Source organism: Anabrus simplex, chromosome 1, assembly GCF_040414725.1.
Source record: "Anabrus simplex isolate iqAnaSimp1 chromosome 1, ASM4041472v1, whole genome shotgun sequence".
Classification (NCBI taxonomy): Eukaryota; Metazoa; Arthropoda; class Insecta; order Orthoptera; family Tettigoniidae; genus Anabrus; species Anabrus simplex.
In genome coordinates this window covers 650,343,188-650,365,729 of record NC_090265.1, presented here as the reverse complement: position 1 = coordinate 650,365,729, position 22,542 = coordinate 650,343,188, and the positions used below count along the sequence as shown (strand labels likewise).

Sequence of the window (22,542 nt, the reverse complement as noted above, 5' to 3'; positions counted from 1 at the left end):
TTTTGCACAAATTGAACATAGTCAGCAGCCCAAAATGCATTTACTGTCGTGATATAGATGACGTTCTACATACTTTCTTCATGTGTGATCACTGGTTGGCAGAAGGAAGTATTGTGGAAGCCGAACTCGAGATATTGACGCCAGATAATATTGTGCTTGTGATGCTGAGAAATCAGGAATCTTGGGATAGCGTGACAGAATATGTGGAAAGTATCCTGTGCCAGAAGAAGAGGGATCTGGATGCTTTTGAACATCAGTGAAAGATGAATGAAGGAAGAAGTCTGAATGACTAAAAGCACAATACTACCCTGAAGTAATGCGAGAGCAGTTCCAGGGTAGAAACAAACATCGTAGGAAAATGGGTGTGTGGTTTTTAGTGGATAAGAATCCCACACACTCATGGAGTGCGAACCCTTCACGAGCGTCTCATGTAAGATTTTCCACAGTCCCTCGCAAAAAAAAAAAAATTAATTACTGTTGTTGTTGTTGTTATTATTATTATTATTATTATTATTATTATTATTATTATTATTATTATTATTATTATTATTATTATTATTATTATTATTATTATTATTAAAATTTTGAATTTTACAGCATTACCAGCAGTCATACCCATTGTTCACTGGTGTACTAGCTTCCTCGGGATATCAGTGGTGCTTTCCGACCCATGATCACAGATTCGATTCCAACCAACCAAAGAGAACACTAAACTTGCAAGATTGCATTTCATTTTAGCAGATCTACCTATCAGAAGAAAACTATATTACTCCTATAAGAGTAGCCCTGCAGTGTCTCTCTACAAGGATGTAGAAGGAAAAGGGAATGAAATACCTGCACTCTGTTATCTGTATAATTAAGTCAGAAGTATGAGGTGAGGAAGTATATACAATGAGGAATGCATGTGTTAATTCAGAAACTTCCAGAGAACTTTGAGTCTTTTGAGCTATCTCTCTGTTGTTAGCAGTGCCGATCTGACAGACCGAAGCCTAGCACACCTATCCTCCCGGTCCCTGCAGCTATTGGTCATTCTGCAACAAGCCGCGCGAGGTGAGGCGAGGGGAGAGGGACGCTGTGCCTGGGCTGCAATATCTTTCTCCAATGCCTTGCACTCAGAAATGCGTGCAGCGTTTTTTCTCATTGCGTTCAAGATTTGTAAATGGAACAATGTGCCAGATGCTTACAATATAATGTGCTTTAGATTTCCTTTGTTCTCATTTGAGGTTAGGGCTTCATCGATAGCCTTCGTAGCCCTTACTATACACCACTGCTTTTCATGTCCCCATCATTCTGTAAATGACTTGATTAATCAAATTATGAAAAACAAGCCGAGCATAATTTGAAAGAATAAGCATGAAACATTATGCTAAACTGAATGTTTTCATGAACACTGAAGCATTAATACCTAAATGCTAGAGTAAGTAATTTTGAAACAACTTGGTAACCTACCTCAAGATCTTCAAGATTGTTAAATTTTACCCAGTCAAAATTTGGAACATATGGACCATAACCTTGGTATGAGCTTGGATCAGTAGATGCAGAAAGAGCTGCCAAAGTACGTCCATGGAAGTTTTCACAAGCAAAGACACATATGGCTTGATCTCTGGGAATATTCTTCTTGTAATAGCCCCATTTCCTTCCTAACTTTACTGCAGTTTCAAAACCCTCCGCTCCTACAACAGACATTCCATGGCTATCATAATTGTTAAGAATGTTGTAAACAGTCAGATAATAATCAATAAGAGGATGTATCCTACTTTTGTTTTGGGCCATGAATCACAAGAAGCAAACTTTTTTGGGGGAAAAATTCTGCAAGTGGTTACTAGTAAATTATATACGTAGGTCGAGTCATAAGTCATGGCAACTATTTTTTTCTCGCAAACAGGAGTCAACACGGAAAAACTAAGATATGCATTTGGAAATGTACGGTATGTACTTGCGTGTGATGCCACTAGATGGTGTATGTAAACAACAATGTGGCATGCCCCCAAGTTCATTGTGTGAGAGAGAGAATGTCACAAAATGGAAGTCAACAAACAGGAGCAACGATCGTATATTACAATAGCAGTTCTCTGTGGCAGAAATGCACGCCAATGCCATGCAGAGCTGCGGTAAGCATGAGGTGTGCATGCCATGCCCTATAGAACAGTGGTGAGGTGGGTGTAGGCGTTCAAACGGGGTAGAGTATCAACTGCCGATTTGCCTCGCCCAGGCCGTCCAGTGTCCATGGACAAAGTGGACACCTTGGGTGATTATTTTGAAGGTCTGTAACAAGTGGAGACCTGTCCATTGTACGTAGTCTTGTGTATTTGCTGTCTATACCATAATAAAACAATGTTTTCCAATGGCCTGTGTTCTGTCACTTTCCTACGAGAATCTCCTGAAGTCTTCAGGCACTATGCATAAGTACATGCCATATATTTCCAAATGCATATCTTAGATTTTCCGTGTTGTCTCCTGTTCTTGAGAAAAAAAATAGTTGGCATGACTTATGACTTGACCCTCTTAGTTTCAATATACGGTAATTATACTGTAGCATTAATTTGATCATGTGGAATGAAAGAATGCATGATTTTCTGTTTTGCTTTGCTCATGTTGTTTAGAATGTGCAGACTGAGGACCTTCTAAAAAAAACACCACAAGTGTAAAGTGATGTAAATGATGTTATTACATAATTTTGAATAATAACACACACACATAATCACTCATTATTTTATTGCCTGTTGCTTTGCAACTAATTAAATCAGGGGCATAACGAATGTAATATGGGCCCATCTGACCAAATAAAATTTCAGACACCTTCAAATAAAATGTAAACCCTACAAATAACTAATAACTAATAACAAATAACTAATGCAAATTTAATTACAGCAGTTAGATAATATAAGATATATTGTCAAATGATATACACAAAGGGGTTATTCACTATTGTAAGATTATTATTATTATTATTATTATTATTATTATTATTATTATTATTATTATTATTATTATTATTATTATTATTATTATTATTATTATTATTATTATAAAATAATTTTAATATGTTTTATTTAGCTGCCTCTGTGGTTTTTTAGTGTATTTTCCATCTCCATATCAGGAGTCATTACTTTCTGGATGCTGATCTTTATAAGATATTCAATGACTTCTTTAATAAATTAAATATCACTGACTGATGCTGTTTTAACAAAAGACCCAATGTTCTTTCCCTTATCATGGCCCATTATGTGAAGCTGATGCTCTCTTAACACAACGCAATGGCTCTACTAGCATAGTTCACACCTTTTACTCTATTCTCACTTTTACTTTACAAAGGAGAAATGATCTAGCGTTCATCACATGTTAACTGCAGCCAAATTCAATAGAATTTTACGTCTGAAGTTCAGCTAAGCCAATTTAATCAATCAATCAATCAATGATCTGCATTTAGGGCATTGTGTATTGAATAGGTGGATCTCAATAAGCTTTTGTAACATTGTTGAATTAACATACCACATAATCGAGCATCTCGTCTCCTTACTCCCAAGTCTTCTTCGTCCAAAGTTTGCAACATTTTAGTAACACTATTCCTTTTTCGGAAATCATCCAGAACAAATCGTACTGCTTTCCTTTTAATTTTTTCAAGTAGTCCTGATGAGGGTCCCATACTCTGGAGTGATACTCTAACTGTGGTCTTACCAGAGACTTATACGCCCTCTCCTTTACATCCTTACTACAACCCCTAAATACTCTCATAACCATGTGAAGAGATCTGTAACCTTTCTTAACTACCTTGTTAATATGATTATCCCCAATGAAGATCATTCCTTTATTAAGTGGTATGTTCCGAGCTGTCAGTGTAGAGATGGCGTGGGAGTACATCAGTAGACAAATAAGTTTGGGTGGTGTCTTTAAATGTAGGAAAGGTCACAATATGAAGATAAAGTTGGAATTCAAGAGGACAAATTGGGGCAAATATTTGTTTATAGGAAGGGGAGTTAGGGATTGGAATAACTTACCGAGGGAAATGTTCAATAAGTTTTCAATTTCTTTGCAATCATTTAAGAAAAGGCTAGGAAACCAACAGATAGGGAATCTGCCACCTGGGTGACTGCCCTAAATGCAGATCAGCATTGATTGATTGATTGAATGAATGAATGAATGAATGAATGAATGAATGAATGAATGAATGAACACCTAGGTACTTATATTGTTCTCCATGTGGTACTGTCACCCCATCAACACAATAATGAAGACTGAGAAGACTTTCCCTCTTTGTGAAACCTACAACTTTACATTCCATTTTCATTCATACCATTGTCTGCTGTCCATCTCACTACATTGTTTAAGTCCTCTGCAGTCGCTCACAATCCTGCAACTCATTTACTACTCTATACAGTATAACATCATCCGCAAATAGCCTTATCTGTGTTCCAGATCTTTACTTCTATCATTTCTCATCGGCTGTAACTCGATCTGAGTATATATACCTTCTTCCTGCATACATTGACCAGTTCAACTCAGTTTATGGATGTATTTACAATGACTAAATAGACCAATCCTGGCATGAGACATATGCCCACACAAATCACACTGAATGGATAGAAGAGGGCGGGGTTGTAATTGATGGAGTTTTCTTGCTTGTCGCTTGGCCTCTTGATGTCTGCGGCGTTCTCTTTCAAACAAGTTGACAGTGGTGGATGTAGCGTTCTGCCACAGTGAGTGGTCCACAGCACATTCTTCCCATGTCTCTATATCTATACCAGTTGTCTTCATGATGTGTTTCAGCTGGTTTTTAAAACACTTAAGAGGAGCTCCATGAGGTCTACTGCCAGAGCAAAATTCACCATAAAGAATTTGGCGGGGAAGCCTGGTATCACCCATGCGGTGAACATGGCCTAACCATCTCAGTTGATGAGCGATCATTGTTGCCTCAATGCTTTGTTGAGAACTGCCGTGTTGGTCACATAGTTCTCCCACTTAATATTCAAGATGAATCTCATTTTCTGTTGGTGGAAGCGCTCAAGTTTTTTGATATCACGGCGATAGAGTGTCCAAGTTTCACAGCCATACAGCAGTGTGGAAATGACAACAGCTTTGTACACCATGAGTTTGGTACGCAGTTTTAAGTCGTTATTCATGAAGACTCTGTGCATTAACCGTCCGAATGCTGCATGAGCAGCCTCAATTCTTTTATCAGCTTCTTGTTCACAGGTACACCGTTTAGACAAGATGCTTCCAAGATATGAAAAGTAATCAACCTGTTCCAGTGTTGTGTCTAAGATGGAAATACTGAACTCAGGAAGTGTTAATCCTGGGGCAGGTTGTGCAAGTACCTTCATTTTTTTTTTGCATTAATGGCAAGACCAAAGCGATCACATGCAGTTTTAAAGCAGTTGACTGACTGTTGTAGTTCTGCAGGTGTTAAAGCAGGAGATGCGGTGTCATCGGCATACTGCAGTTCTGTCACCCGGGTAACCAGAGTACATCTTTGTGAGTGAAGTCTTGCCAAATTGAAAAGGCCTCCATCAAAAGGAAATTTAATCTCCATGCTTAAATTGTTTGCAGATGATTCATGCAGCATGGCAGCCATGTACAGTGCAAAGAGTGTAGGGGCAAGCACACAGCCTTATTTCAATCCATGAGCGATTGGAAACGAATCTGATACTGAGTAACACGTGCCATCATGAAGAGCTTGAACCAATTCCACATAATGTTCAGGACATCCAAAATGTCTCAATACTTTCCACATAGCACATTTATAATGTCCAATTTATTTTGGTATAATAAATTTACTCATTCGGGACAAATATTTCAGATTTCCTATGGGAATCAACATCTGTATCATCTGATGGCCAAGCAGGCATCAATTTTTGGTAGTGAAACAAAGTCTCTCATAGTGCATTGGCACTGCCGGTGGCTTCAAGTAGCCCACGCAGTGGCCTCCACGGTATGCACTAGCCATGTGCTAGGTACCAACTGACGAGCTCAACCTAGCACACGGGGGCGAGATGCTGGCAACCAGAAATGAGTTAGCTGGAAAATTTATAACGTCCAATAACGGACCATTTATATTGGTATCATAGCAGATCTTGGTACTGAATCAAAGGCTTTTTCCAGATCATAGAAAACTAAGTACAAAGGCTGCTGTTGTTCTCTGCATTTTTCCTGGAGTTGTCTAGCACAGAAGATCATATATGTTGTGCCCATGGAGGTTTGGAAACCATATTCAGACTCAGGCAAAATCCTCTCTGAGATAACATAAGGGTCCAATAATCCTGCCCAGTGGAACCGCCCTCTTAATCATTACAGGATCAGATAATGCTTCACCTTCTCTAATACTCTGAGTTCTATTTTCTAGAAATGAAATAAAATGTCATATGGCTTTTAGTGCTGGGATACCCCAGGACGGGTTCGGCTCGCCAGGTGCAGGTTTTTCTATTTGACTCCCGTAGGCGACCTGCACGTCATGATGAGGATGAAGATGATGAGGAATACAACACATACACCCAGTCCCCGTGCCATAGGAATTAACCAATTAAGGTTAAAATCCCCGACCCGGCCGGGAATTGAACCCGGGACCCTCTGAACTGAAGGCCAGTACGCTGACCGTTCAGCGAACGAGTCGGACTTCTAGAAATGTAGTCACCCATTCAACCACTCTTTTGTCTAGTCCAGTAACCCTCATTTTTGTCATTAACCTCCCATGAATTACCCTATCAAAAGCATTGGATAGGTCAATAGGTAAGTAAGTCAATAGTAAGTAAAATGGACCTGATGAGTAAACAAAATATTATCAGTGTGACTGGTGTAAATTGGGCAGAGATCCTGTTGAAACTGGATAATCCCACTGGAACAACATGTTTTCACATTTGGAGCCATGATATTTCGCATGATATGCAAACCTTGAGTTAAATGTTGACACGTCTGAAAATATGACCGGACTTTAATCACAGTCTTCATTCAATTGAGCAAATGCAAACCAGTAAAATTTATGGTGATTGGAGAAAAACCTTCTTTTTTTTTAGCAACCCTGTGGTATCTATGACGAGTATCATGTAACTCATTGCAGACAATTAAATAACATCCTGGGAAACATGTGACTTCCTTAAGCTGGACAGCATTTAAAAATGGTTTCTTCTCTGAGGTAATAACCAAAATTTCCCAGCATAGCAATCTGAGTTAAAATATTTTCTATGCACAGCAGTTCAGTATACAGTCAGGTTTTCAATGCAGATATTGATAATTTACATGTTTATTTTATTCCTATATCAGATCTGGAGGTTACGCCTCAAAACTTACGAGTTTCAAAACAACATGGGCTAAAATAAGTACAAATAGTATCTAAACTCATGACTACAAACTAGTAACTAAATTGGCACTCTAATGATCAGGGCCTGGATTTTGATAACCTAAATATGTTTTTAAAATGACCTATAAAATGACTGCAAATATCCCATAAAATGACCCAAAAACTTATTAAATGAGGGAAAATATTTGAATGAAACTGACATAATTTCATCACAAGCAAAATGCAAACAGACTACGTCATTGTATGTTGAAATGATTTTAATAGGTACCTCATATTATTTAATTATTATTTGACAAATATGAATTATACTGGTTATTATTTCAGTCTATTGTTTGGCACTCCAAGTTCTGTGTTCTTTTATTCAAGGAAAATAACACTGCAACATCTGAAGAACAAAAAAGAGAGAATTTCGCCGTTAGGTACTCAAATTCTTTATCGGATTAGAGATTATAATAAAAACGTGCACTTAAAATATGTGACAGGCTATACAGGCTTACCTCAGTTTTCATTACAGTAGATGACTGTGACCATTCATAGATTCTTACAGGAAAAAGAACAACGATTGTCGACCAGCACGTTTTTGTACTTTGAAAGCTCCTTTCAACGTCTACGGATGCTATTGGAGAATACTTGAAGTGAACTAAATCAGTGGATGTAAGTTGTTCTTCAGTGCCAATAATGCTGAAATCTTCACCAGCCAAAATCCGAGAAATGAAACAAAAAATACGTAGGTGGATCAAAAGGTTAGTTGCACTAACGCGCCGCAGCAGCACGCTGTGTGTCGCAAACGTGGGCACAGCAGAGAAAGGGATAGACACTGCCCACACGTCTGTTAAGCAGGTCGCTGTGGTGTCTCGTCTGGTATTGTGTGAATAGCGGCCAAATGCAATGTCGCATCAACTGGACGTTCACTCCAAATATGAGGTGCGTGCGACAGTCTGATTCCTATGGGGCAAAAAGAAGAATTGCACGGACATTCATCGTGAAATTAGTGCTGTGTATGGGGAGCGGGCCATTTCCCGGCAAGGTATCGTAAAGTGGTGTCAGCAATTCGAAGCCGGATGCACGGATATCACGGACAACCATCGTGAAGGCAGGCCTGCAACGTCCAGGACCCGTGCAAAGGTCAACAGTGTGAATGCAATCATTACACAGAACCGGCGCATTAAACTGAGAGAAATTGCGACGCAACTGAACATGTCATATGGCAGTGTGTTCGCCATTGTTCACGAGGACCTTGGATATTGTAAGCTGTGTCAAAGATGGGTCCCACGTCTTCTCACCGATGAGCACAATGGACAACGTTTCCAATCCTCCCTGGCATTTTTTCAACGCTATGCCGCAGACAGCAACGGGTTTCTGCGGCGAATCATCACAGGCGACGAAACATGGGTCCACCACTTCACCCCCGAAATGAAGCGAACATCAATGGAATGGGTGCACCTCTCATCACCACAACGAAAGAAGGCCAAGGTTCAACCTTCAGCCGGTAAGGTTATGGTGACAGTGTTCTTTGACATGGAGGGTTTGCTGCACATGGAATTCATGCCGAAAGGAACGACGATCAATGTGGCGTCATATTGTCAAACGTTGCACTGGTTGCGTAAAACGATTAAAGAGAAGCGCTTGGGGGAAATGGAGCGCCGGTGTGATTTTGTTGCACAATAATGCAACACCTCACAAGGCCTGCCAAACAAGAGAACCGCTGCAGCGTTTCAAGTGGGAGGTCTGGCAACATCCACCCTACAGTCCCGACCTAGCGCCATGTGACTTTCATCTGTTCAGTAAGCTCAAAACGGAGCTCAGTGGTCAACGTTTCCAGACCGATGAGGAGGTGAAGGCCGCTGTCTCTGAGCGGTTGCAAAACACTGGAGGAAATTTCTATGCATCCGGCATCGACAAGTTGGTTGTGCGTTTGCAGAAATGTTTGAAGTCTCTTGGAAACTATGTGGAAAAGTGACATTACAGTGTATGTCGTTATAGTCGTGTTGCTGTTGTATAGGTGGTGTAATAAATAGCCCTAACTGGGAAGTGCAACTTATTTTCTGATCTACCCTCATATTAAAACCCAAGTTCTTGTCAAGAACATGTTTCAGTTTGTTTGACACTGTCACACCAGAATCACCACGAATGCATTTTAATTCATCTGTGGCTGTTCTGACTAAATTGGTAATTTTTTCTAGAGCCACACCTCTCTTCTGAAGACATATAATAATCGACGACAAGAAACTGAAATTTGCTTTAATGCACGCTAGTTTTTCCTCCATTTGCGTATCCGAAAATAATTCTGAGCCATCTGAATGGCCTTAGCATCTTGTACGTCGAAAGAATCTATTACATGTTCGACTGTCTGAAAGTGGTCACAATAGTAAATACAGGCGTCAATCCACGTACCCCACCGTATGATGCAAGGCTGCGGTGGTAATGGAATGGCGGGTGCTTGGCATCTGGAAAGTTCCCTGCGTGATGGAGCCTTAGTAAATACCTTTTTGGTTTGGGACACAAGCTTGTAAACTTCAGGGAAATTTGATCTGACTTCTTCGGCCACTCTGTGAAAAGCTTGAACTAGGCAGGTTACATGCATCATTTTTGAGTAAAATGCTTTGATTGCTTTGGAAGCTTTAACTATGTAAGGTGCTGCATCAGTCACAAAGAGCAGAACATCATCATACCTTACAGCCTCAGGCCATAGTAGTTCCATCGATTTATCAAAGAGGCGACATATTGTAGAATGGTTTACAGATTGCAAAAATTTGGTCGTGAGCAAAAATATTTTTCCAGGCCTATCTACTTCTAACAGCCGGCCCTGTGGTGTAGGGGTGGCGTGACTGACTCTCGCCCGGAGGCCGCGGGTTCAATTCCCGGCCATGTCAGGGATTTTTCTCTCAACCTGAGGGCTGGTTTGAGGTCCACTCAGCCTACGTGATTAGAACTGAGGAGCTATCCGATGGTGAGATAGCGGCCCCGGTCTCGAAAGCCCAGAATAATGGCCGAGAGGATGTGTCGTGTTGACCACACGGTCCCTCGTAATCTGTAGGCCTTCAGGCTGAGGAGCGGTCACTGGGCAGGCCAAAGCCATTTTAAGGGCATTAAGTGCCGTGGGGTTTGGCTTTTTGGTTATCTACTTCTAACGTACCCACGATAACATTGGTAATGTAACGGCCCTCTATATCACTGGTTTCATCGATTGAAACAAATATTATGTTTCCGCAGGCTTCTTTTCTGATATTCCTTAGTGTGTCGTAGCATTGGGATACATAGTTCTTTCTTGGAGTAGACTCATCCAGGCCTACACGGCCCGCATACCTTTGTAAGAACTCTCTCAGTTTAATATTGTTCAATTTCCAGAGTGGAATGTTTGAAGAAACGAAAGCTTCACACAAGTCTTTACAAAACACAGAGAAAGTACCACCATTCGAGGATGACTGTGAGAGTACCAAACCAAACCCCATGGCACTACAGCCCTTGAAGGGCCTTGGCCTACCAAGCGACCGCTGCTCAGCCCGAAGGCCTGCAGATTACAAGGTATTGTGTGGTCAGCACGACGAATCCTCTCGGCCATTATTCTTGGCTTTCTAGACCGGGGTCGCTATCTCACCATCAGATAGCTCCTCAATTCTAATCACGTAGGCTGAGTGGACCTCGAACCAGCCCTCAGGTCAGGTAAAAATCCCTGACCTGGCCGGGAATCAAACCCGGGGCCTTCGGGTAAGAGGCAGGCACGCTACCCCTACACCACGGGGCCGGCGACTGTGAGAGTAACAGTAGAGAAATTTTTCTTTTGCTACTATTTTGGACTCCACGCATGTGCTTCTCTCGACCGATATATTGCTGAACGGTAAATCTCTTATCTCCTGCCACTTTCACCTCACATATTTTGCAGAAAAGAATTTCACCATTGGTGGTAAAAATATCCTCGTCAAATTCTGAAATTAATTGTTTGAAATGAACAGTCCTAGATGGCTTTAACTTTGGCAATACACTGATAACACAAATCCACATAGCACACATATGGTTGCACTGAGGTACTTAACCAGACTGGCATTACTGGGCCTACAGTTGTTTCTCTTCCTACCCCCTTGATTTCAACATTGCTTCCGGATTAGCTGCAAGCACAGGTATGTCTCCTGGAATGTGGATATTCCACGAAATAGGGGTTAAACAAAGTTGTGAAGATTCTTATGTCTTTGTATTCATCCTCACTTTCAGTTCTGTTAATATCCAGTACCATGCACAAAAAATGCATCATAAACCATTAAAAATGTGACAAAATGACACAAAATATATAAAATATTCTAATAAATTCCATAAAATGATACCATAGTAATGCAAAAAGTGAGAAAATGACCTAAATATAAAATACTTAGAAAAATGGCAAAAAATGAATTAATAAATATGCATCTCTGTAATATGGGGGCCATGAACAGGATTTGTATATAAGTTAGCAATGTCTGTGGTGAACCATTTAAAAGATGACATGTCATCTAGAATCCGGCCCCTGCCAATGTTTGTTTGTCCAACCCTTGTCTTGTTTTCCCTACTGGGTCGAGTATGAGGTGAGATAAATCTGTCGTGGCGGGATTTTATGACCGGATACCCTTCCTGACGTCAACCTCATCAGATGAAATGAATGACGTGATATATGATAGTAGGGAGAGGGTGAAACCCGGTGCCGGCACATAGCCTACTTCTGTCGAATGGCACCAAGGGGTCTGCTCAAGGCTTAACGTCTCCATCCGACGGACAAATCACCATCAACAGTGTCATATGCCTTCACTCCATATGAGCACTGCAGAGAGGTTTGGAATATAATCTAGGCTTTTGGCAAGCAATCTAGTGATTATAAATTGTATACCAGCACCTCCCCTACCCTGCCAGCCAACATTCTGATGGTGAAATTTTTTTCGACCAACGGGACTCAAACTGGCTAACCTCGGTGTCAGACCATTTTAGACTTCAGCGCCTTAACGATCATGGCCACCAGGCGGGCTCAATCCGGGCCCTGCCAATGAGTCTCAAAATTCACCACTCCGAATGGCAGGTGCCTGTGACGACCGCAGGAGGGATGAGGTGCGCGGTGACTCACTGCCCTTCAACCCATGTTTGTCCACCCACTTTTAGAATGGGATATCTCATGCATTGTTAACAGGAATTATCACCCTAGCACAGAACAAATTCTCCAAATATAACACCGATCTTTACTCGGTTATTCTCCTTGGTGTCATCGAGTAGTGCTCAACATGGAATTCATTACTTCACAAAATGGTGAACTAAATTTAATCTACAACAGTATTAGGTTTTGTAAGGAGAGAAAGAACAAGTTGGGAAAATCAGTATGGATTTGTCATAAAAGACTGTCATCCATATGTGCCAGTAAAGTTATAATTGCATGTGACAATAGAGTTTTAAGTGAAACGGCCCATCAGCGTGTCTCAAACTATTGTCACGTCTACTTTGTGCGAGGCTACACGACATACCCACCTTTTGATGAGAGGGGTGCCAATTACAAGAGGGTACGCAGTTCCGGCTGGCTCTAACAATGGACCTTTTTTGCACAATTCTGATTACAATTGCAAATACCTACTGTTGTTATGTGGGTTGGGTGGGCATTTATCCATTGACAGAAGAACTGGCCCAGTTTGTGAGTTTCGAGACTTGCCCAAGTAAAGGAACCTACTCTTAATCCTCTTCTTGGAATTTGTGAATTTTGATGCTCATAAGTTTTAAGACTCGTGAGTTCTGAGATGACACAGATCTGGACAAGTATATGCCATGTGCCATTCATTGTGCAATTGCACTTACTCAACCAAATTCCACCTGAACTCCACAAGACATGCAAAATTATATATGGTTGTCTGGGTGTACACTACGTATAAAGCAAATTCACTTTATCAGAGAAGAACAAGAATGACTTTGGTGATCGGTGATTGATGACCGAATGATTGACCAAGTAATATACAGGGTGAACCCAAATATTTCTGAAATGAAAGGTGCTATTGATGTACCGTTTTCACAAAAATAAAGTGTAACCAAGGGCTCATAATTGTAGCCCATACACAGATTTTAATAATGATTAGACTGTGTATTTATTTTTAAAAATTGTATCCCAAATGGAACCAAGTCTATTGACATTAACAAAATAAAACTAAAGTAAATTAGAATTTCAATGATGTTTTTTGTTTTGTTTTTCAGAATTCCAGTACAAGTAGTTTACGTGCTATCATAGTTTGAAAATTGTAAATACTGGCAGATGTCTGCTCCGTGTGTCAGCATCAACTTAAAAAATTGTTAATTAAAAAATTCGTTGGATTCTGAAAAGAAAAAGAATTGGCCTTCAAAGGTTATGTTCAAAATGAAGACCACCATTTTCCATACAAACTTCTAGTCTGCTATGTACGCATCGGTGCACATATTCTAGCATTTCATCAGAAATTTCAGTGCAGGCAGCAGTATCATCTGGTGTAGGCTAGTCCTTGTAAACAGCATCCTTTAACTTTTCCCCAGAGAAAAGTCTAAAAGGATCAAATATGGTGAGCAGGCCAGCCAAGGTACAGGTTCCCTTTGTCCAGTCCAACGATTTGGAAAGCAATTGGCAAGCTGTAGTATGTCGTGTTCTATGCGCTGGACATCATGCTCATACCACATCTCATTCCTCCTAGTCTGCAATGGAATGTCTTCTAACATCTGTGGAAGTTGGTCTTTTAGGAGAATCTAGTGTTCCTTCTATGAAAAAAGGGCCTTTGAGCTGAAGGTTCATTATTCCACACCACAAATTTAAACTCCCAAGGATGCTGACGTTCCACCTGACAAAGCCAATGGTTATTGTTTACAGACCAATAGTGCATGTTTTGGGGGTTTACTTGGCCATGATTTGCAAATTTTGCTTCATCACTAAACAAGATACATGATAAATCCAGTGTATCTTATCTTAACCAAAAGTTAACACAATTCTCAAAAATATTTCCTTGCAGCTCTTGATGGAGAGAGACATTAAACAGATGGAACTTATGGCAGTGGAGAATTCATTATACACTTGTCTGACTCATGCCATTTACTCATGCGATTGCATGGGAACTAACATGCAGATCTACATAAGAAACAGCTAGAACATTAATTTCATTCTCTTCTCCAGTCACTTGTTTGTTTCTGTTATGTATTCTATGTGTTATTCTTCCAGTTTCACATAATTGTTTGACAAGGTTCACACATAATTGCTGAGATGGGTGATATCTACTGGGACATTGTTCTGTGTACAGAGCATTCTTCCTATATTCTCCACACACCATTAACATAATACTAAATTATTTACCAAATGATGAGCTCAGTTTAGCACACTGGGGCGAAACGCTGGCAACCAGGAATGAGTTAGCTGGAAAATTTATAATGTCCAATAACAGACCAAGGAATCAACATCTATATTATCTGGTGGCCGGGCAGGCATCAATTTTTGAAAATGAGACAAAGTCTGTCATAGTGCATTGGCACTGTCAATGGCTCCAAGTAGCCTATGCAGTGGCCTCCACAGTCCAAGTACACACCCCTATACCCGATTTTCCATCACAGTATAGCTCCAGCCAACACCACGGGAAAAATGGAGATCTTTGCCAAACACTTTCACAACCACTTCAGCACACATCTTGATTCCGATTGTGACTACACCGATTCACAACTCTACCTTACCTTAGCCTCCTCCCCACCACTCACTCCCTCCACTTCCCATACCCTTTCCAGTCACCCTGTAGACACCCCCATCACACTGTCCAAAATTCAGTCTGTCCTCACTAAATCCTGGAACACTGCCCCAGGACCTTACAAAACCCATACTTTCACATCCATCCAGCCCCATTACCCCTTCTAACCATTCTGGCTACCCTCTATACCTTCATTCTCAGAACCGGCTATTACCCCACCTCCTGGAAACACACCACCATGCTCCTCTTTCCAAAACCAGGCAAACCACTTTCCGCACTTGAGTCCTATCTCCCCATCATCCTCATCACTGTCCTTGCCAAAATCCTACTCTGTCGTCTCCACCCCCACCTCCAAAGTAACCATCTGCTCCCCCCTTCCCAATTCGGTTTCTGTTCTGGACTATCCACAACCGACCAACTCCTACGCCTTGCCCAGATGACTTTGAATAATTTCTACCATGCCCATCCTACACTCCTCATCACTTTTGACTTCCAGCTTGCCTTTGACTCCATCCGGCAGCCTGCACTCCTGTTCAAACTCCGATTCTTTGCTATCCCAAGTTCCTATGTCTGGCTCATTTCATCCTATCTGTCCAATCAAACCTCCCAGATCTCAATCAACCACCAGCTTTCCTCATCATTTTCCCTTACCCTAGGTGTTCCCCAAGGTTCTCCGCTCTCCCCCCCTCTTCTTCATACTGTTCGACGCCGACATTCCCCAACCTCCCCAACCGCTTAAACTGTTCCAATTTGCCGATGATGCTGTCATCCTAGCTCCTCTCTATTCTATTCAATCAATTAACTTTGAAGTCCAATCCTACCTAAATTTCTTCATATCCTGGTGTGATCGATGGCATCTCAAGTTCAATCCTACCAAAACCCAAGTCATTCTCTTCTGTCGCCGTCATGGCATGTCCAGCAGTACCCGCGACTCCAACCAACTTCAACTCCTCATTCACGACACTCTTATCCGAACCCAACCAATCCTTATATATCTTGGCTTACATTTCGACCAGGACCTCACCTTCTGCCCCCATCACCATCTCAAACTAAGACTGCCACATGTGCTCACCTCGTGCGTCGGTTAGCTGGCACCTGGTGGAGTCTGAATTCCTCCCTCCTCATCCTCACCTATAAGACCTTTGTTTGATGCCCAGTCATCTAAGACCTCACCGCTTGGGCAGCCATGGCCCATTCCTACCTCTATCTTTTCCGCCCCCTCCTTTCCATCGAACAGTGTACTGTCTGTCACACCCTTCACCTTCCGTTCACCTACCACACTTCCAATCTTTACGACATCTTCCCCTTCCCGAAACTAGATACCTACATCCTCACCCATTTCCAACAAGCCCTAACTTGAGATCATCCCCTCCTGAACCATCTCCTCTGTGGTCCACCCCCTCCCTTCTCGCACTTGGTAAATACCATCTTCCACCAAGTCCTACCTCTTGATTTATCACATAGTGACTGACAAGGAAGTTGCAATACAAATTGAGGATAGCTTTTCCTTCACACTGTGTTTCGTTCCCTCCCACCACCCTGGGATGGTGACTACACAAAGACTGTGACGGGAACCCTAAAACCAATTCCTACCTACCCATACACATAGCACTCACACTCCAGGTCTCACTAGGCAGTTCCGACATGCGTGGGGGTCTAGGATATCATCCTCCCCGTTCATCTCCCATATCACCATGCTATGTACTCAAATCATTCATTTCAATTGTATGTCTATTCTATGATTTCTTTTCCTTCTTCTCACAGTATGCATCTTATATTATTATCCATTACAAAAACATGACCCACTTATTGGAGAATAGTTTAGAATATCATAACTCTAATCAAATTACTAACTTATTCTTGTTTATTTTCTGTTAATATACTATTATATAATATTGTACTTGATAAATAAAAATGGTTATGTGTATCTATTAATAAGAATGTTTATGTATTGTAAATATTATTATTGTTGTTGTTGTTTTTGTTATTATTATTATACTATTTTTGAGTCTGTGCTTATATTAACAAAACAAAAAAACAAATGTTATGCGTTACTCTATTATTATGCACTTGTATTAAAAAATTAAAAACCACATATAAAAAATAAAAGTAAAAATATAAACACAGAAAAAGGTACAGAAAAAGAAAAATAAACAAAAAAATTTCCCTGCGCACCTCCCTCTTCCTCACTTCAAATTTCCCTCTTCCTAATGGCATTGCTCCTCCCCCAACCCGCCAAAACTTCTAGCCATGGTGAAGGCATAACCTTCAAGGTGGAGGTGGCCCATCCCTCCCCTTCAGGGAGGAGAATGAAAACTTATGGGGAAAAAAAAAAAAAGCCATGCACTAGCCATGTGTGCTATTTACCAACTGATGAGCCCAACTTAGCACACTGGGGCGAAATGCTGGCAATCAGGAATGAGTTAGCTGGAAAATTTATAATGTCCAATAACAGATTAACTATATTGGTATTCTAAATTTACTCATTCGGGACAATGGGAATCAACATCTATATCACCATTAACATGTTGGCTTTTTCAACATTGGTAAATACCATCTTCCACCAAGTCCTACCTCTTGGTTTATCACATAGTAACTGACAAGGAAGTTGCAATACAAATGGAAGATAGCTTTTCCTTCCCACTGTATTTGCTGAGAATTGATTTGTTTTCTCCATCCATGATATCCTTTGCATCCTCCTATATACCGTATCGTGAAAGCATACATTTTTTCCCTGATCAGCTGCTGCTTTAATTGTCTGAGTTACTGAACTGTGTTACTGAAGATAGTGAATTAAGTACTAAACCTAAACTGTAGCCAGTATAAGAAATTCAATTCTTTGAAAATCACTAAATGTCAGTTCATTCAATTTCAAGATCTTTCCCATTCTCTACATTTGTAACTTACCTGTATTCATAGGCAGCACTTTATCAAAGTTCAGGAGTTCAGTTACATACTCTGCAAACTCGCCAAGTGCTTCACTGTAGAAGGCTCTAGAAGTATGGTGCAATATTCCCACCTGCTCCCGAACTGTGGATAAGATCTTTGGATGACAGTGACCAAGATTAGTCGCACCATAGCCGCTGAGGAAGTCAAAATATTTTTTGCCTTCTACATCCCACATGTACACACCTGAAATGATGAGGGCAGGTATATATTGTAGTCTGATATACCAACTTGATGTCAAATGTTGGATTATCCAGGATAGGCTTCTTTAAGCAATTGGCATTCTTTATTGCTAGTGGTTTAACATCACACCAACACATCAAAGTTTTTTGAAGACATAAGAATGGGAAAAGTGTGGATAGGGAAGGTAGTGGCTGTGCCCTTAATTCATTTGCCAGGTGTGAAAATGGGAAACCACAGAAAACCATCTTCTGGGCTGCCAACAGTCCAGTTCATAACCACCATTTGCTGAGTGCAAGCCAACAGCTACGTAACACTAAACATACGGCCATCTTGCTCGGTAAAGAATTGGTTGGCACGGCAGCTGTTATCCGTGGACATAGTTTCTTCTTAATAGTATTGGGCGAGTAAATAACAACTGAGCTTTGCAGCAAAATTATGATGGTGTTATTTATTCAATAATTCCTTTGTAAAATGCATAATTTGAAGTTAAAAATAAATTTTGTAATTAGTTTCATTAAGATGGTATCTTAGGTTGTTTGCTTCATTAGAGAAGAATGAATAAAAGTTAGATAAGAGTCCTGATCCAACAAATAAGAAATACGTAGTCATATATATCTGTGGTACTAATGTAGAAGTTGATATGTCGAAAAAAATTGAATATTCAGTTTTAATGCCAAATGGTAGATATTGCGATGAAGAGTATGATGGCAAAGCCTGGTATAATTCTAGTGCCCATAAAGTACACTGTTTCCAAAGTAAAGATTCCAATATGTCCAGTACATAGATATTGCGAGTGATTTGTTCTCTGAACTTGCTTAATAAATAATAATAAAACTTGTTCCTTATTTGTATTACATTCACAAATGTATGCCACTTCAATTTAGAGGTCATTAAAATAGTAAATGAATTTCAGCGAGCTTGCTAACTTAAAAATGCCTCCTGAATAATCAACTTCTTTGGCATATTGGGTTCTGCCTTAGTACCACATATATAGAAAGGCAGGAACATGGAAATGATCATATAATAGGATAAATACAGTGACAGGTCAATGTGGGAAAAGGGGGCAAAGGCTATTTCCCACATCTCCAAATGGATTTTTCTGTCTCTTGCTTTTACCTGTGTTTATCGAGGCTTCTTCTTATCCTGCACTTCCCACAACAAGATTGAAGATCTCTGAAGATTGTTGTTGTAATCTGTGGCTTTATTGGGAAGTAAGTCAATACGAAACTGATATCTATAAACAACAGTAATATACAAACAACATTAATAATGTACAGATGTATTAGGGGAGAGGGGGGCAAGGACTATCTCCACATCTTCAGATACAGGTAGATTTTCCTGTCTCTTGCTTTTACCTGTGATTATCGAGACTTCTTCTTATTTTGCTCTTCCCACAACAAGATTGAAGATCTTGTTCCTGGCTGTCCGGTATAGGGCTGGTAAACTGCCTTGTTTTTGTTGAGTTGGGTTGAGTCCTGTACACTGAAGTAGGTGTTTCGAGTCCATCACTCATCCAGTAATTTTGCAGATTGTACACTTCTCCGTTGGGTATATTTTGATTCTAGCTAGATGTGAAGCTAAGCAGTAATGTCCTGTTTCCAGTCTGAAGATCACCACTGCTTCTTTCCTCAGCTTGCTTTTATTTTTGTCCCATAGGTCATTTTTTCCCCACTCTTCATTGTAGTAAGTTGGGTGGTTTCTTTCTTCCATTTTTGAAGGTTTTTGTTTGTGATTATCTTCTTGATTGAGTTAGCTACCAGAGGTTTTGTTCTCATGAAGGTACTAGTGCCCTTTTTTGCTAGTTGATCTGCTAGTTCACTGTCTTCTACATGTACGGGGATCAATTGTAAAGTGATGTTTTTCTTTAAAGATTTTAATTTTGTCAGTAGATCTCTGAAGATGGCCCCTTAATGAGTATTGAAGCTTGCCTTCCTAAACAGAAGTAATCTCAATGGGCTAAGAAGAAATGATGTAGAAGAACTGGGTTTGATGAAGGGTGAGCTATCTACTGTACCTGAAGATGACAGTGTAGGAAGATGTAGAAATAGTACTTGTCATTTTGTGAATTCATGTTTGTCCTAATTCCCTCTTTCTGTTGTCTCCTCTTCCCATACTGACCTATCATTGTGTTTACCCTACTACTTACCTATATGTTCCTTTTCATGCTCCTCTTCCTCTTCTTCCTCCCCATCATCATCATCATCATCATCATCATCAGTTCCCATTTTCCATTTTATTTCAACTGGGTAGAGTTCCTCTCCATTTTCCTCTATCAATCCACCACTCCCCACACAACAATTTTTATTTTTACAATTGGCTTTACGTTGCACGGAAACAGATAGGTTTTATGGCATCCGTGGGATAGGAAAGGGCTAGGAGTGGGAAGGAAGTGGCCGTGGCCTTAATTAATAAATAGCCCCAGCATTTACCTGGTGTGAAAATGGGAAACCACAGAAAACCATCTTGCTGCCAACAGTGGGGTTCGAACCCACTACCTCACGGATGCAAGCTCACAGCTGCACATCCCTAACTGCATGGCCAACTTGCCTGGTCCACTCAACACTATTCCCTTGTCTAATGCTGTTTTGGACTAAGTGCATCCATGTCACTTTTGGTCATCCTCAGCCTCTCGTCCCCCTCAGTTTGCCTTTCTATCCTCTGTTTTGTCATTCATTCATTCATCATTCATACTTTTAATATGTCTAAATCAACTAGGTTCCTATCTTTCTATTGTTTGTCTCTTGTTTCTTACTTTTCATTACTTTCAAAGAAGAAATATATTTGGTTAGGAGAGGGTAGAGCATGAGAGATTCCCTACCCTACATGGTAAATTGTTTAAAATCACAACATCTGATTTATAGAATTAATTCATTTGAAAAAGCAGTCTTACTCACAGATTCACTAGCTGCCATACAAGAAGTATCCCCAAATACCTAAACCAATTCGTTAAGACTTCATGACATTAAACATCTACTCATTCATTATTGGTGGCCTGCCTATCGGCAGGTCTTTGCATGAATTCTCCACACTGTTCTGTCTTCAGCCATTCTCTTTGTCTTCCAATAGCTTCTATTTACCTTCACACTGTCCATGAACTGATACCTCTTCCTTCCTCTCTTCAGTTTTCCTTGTATCTTCCCTTCCAATGCTTTAGTTATTAAACAATTTCATCACAAACAGTGGCCTAACCAATTTTTCTTCCGTCTTTGAATGCATTCCAACATTGTTCTCCTTCCTTCATCCACTCTTTTTAATACTTCCTCATTCCTTACTTTTTCCTGTCAGCTGATTTTCTCCATCTTCCGCCAGATCCACATTTCAAATGCTTCTAATTTTCTTTCTTCCTCTTTTCTCAATGTCCAAGTCTCAGCTCCATAAAGTGCCACATTCCACACAAAGCACTTCACTAACCTCCTCTTAAGGTCCTTATTTAGAGGCCCATTCAACAGTGTCCTTTGTTTCATAAATGCTTCCTTGGCCATTGCAATTCTAGTCTTCACTTCGTCCAAGCAATGAAGATCATTTCTGATTATGCTTCTCAAATATTTGAATTTAGATACTTGTTCGATCTCCTTCCCCCGAAAGTATTATTTTAGCTATTGAGTCCTTCTTTGACCCCATGATCATTGCCTTGGTCTTTTTCCTATTAATTTTCATGCCTAACTTCTTACAGGATCTGTTCAATTTTTCCAACATAGCATTCATCATTTTCTCAGTTTCTGCTAGAACTGCCATGTCATCTGCAAATTGAATGCATTCAATTATTTTTCCTCCAACTGCCACACCTTGTTTTCCTTGAAAGCAATTTGCAATTAATTCCTCCAAGTGTATATTAAACAGCATTGGTGGAAGACAACAGCCTTGCCTCACCCCTCTGACAATTCTGCTCCCTTCTGACAGATCATGTCCTATTCTGATTTGGACAGTTTGGTTTATGTAAAGGTTCTTAATTAGCCTTCTTTCTTTCCAGTCTGCTCCATTCTTTTTCAGTATGATGATCAACAGTGGCGGCTCGTGACAAAATTTTTAGGAGGTTCACAACAACATTTTTGTTCATGTCTCAAATCTGCAAAAAAGTAACATAGGTACATAAATCACTTCACCAAAAGTTCCTTGTACGGTTCCTTTTTCACAAATAATATGGTAGAACCCCTGTAACCGAGGATAAATTTTATACTAGACTAATCTGTTAGTGTAGAACAAAAGTAAAATTCATAATAACTTTAGTACACTGCAGATTGAAGGATGCGAGCACTATTCTTGGTTTTTAAATAGCACAAAGTTCACCTAGGCACGACGAGAAGCATGGAAATAATGTGTGCCGCATTTACCGGTCGAATTTTTTAAAATAATTGTTTCCGAATTGACCGCAATAGTCTCCACATTATCTCGGTTAATCAGGGTTCTGCTCTATCACATGTTAATTTTTTT

The 22,542-nt window shown here is 40.3% G+C and overlaps 1 protein-coding gene across 6 annotated transcripts in view; it reads right to left on the bottom strand.

Moving 5' to 3' along the window:
* Positions 1–22,542, bottom strand: part of LOC136857275 (ornithine aminotransferase, mitochondrial) — a 181,669-nt gene that overhangs the window by 50,218 nt on the left and 108,909 nt on the right. For all 6 annotated transcript variants that reach the window (XM_067135802.2, XM_067135797.2, XM_067135798.2 and 3 more), the window contains exons 3-4: positions 17,890–18,114; positions 1,450–1,673 (exon numbers count right to left, since the gene is read on the bottom strand). In XM_067135802.2, the coding sequence (XP_066991903.2) occupies positions 1,450–1,673; positions 17,890–18,114 (449 nt within the window). The remainder of the gene's footprint in view (positions 1–1,449; positions 1,674–17,889; positions 18,115–22,542) is intronic.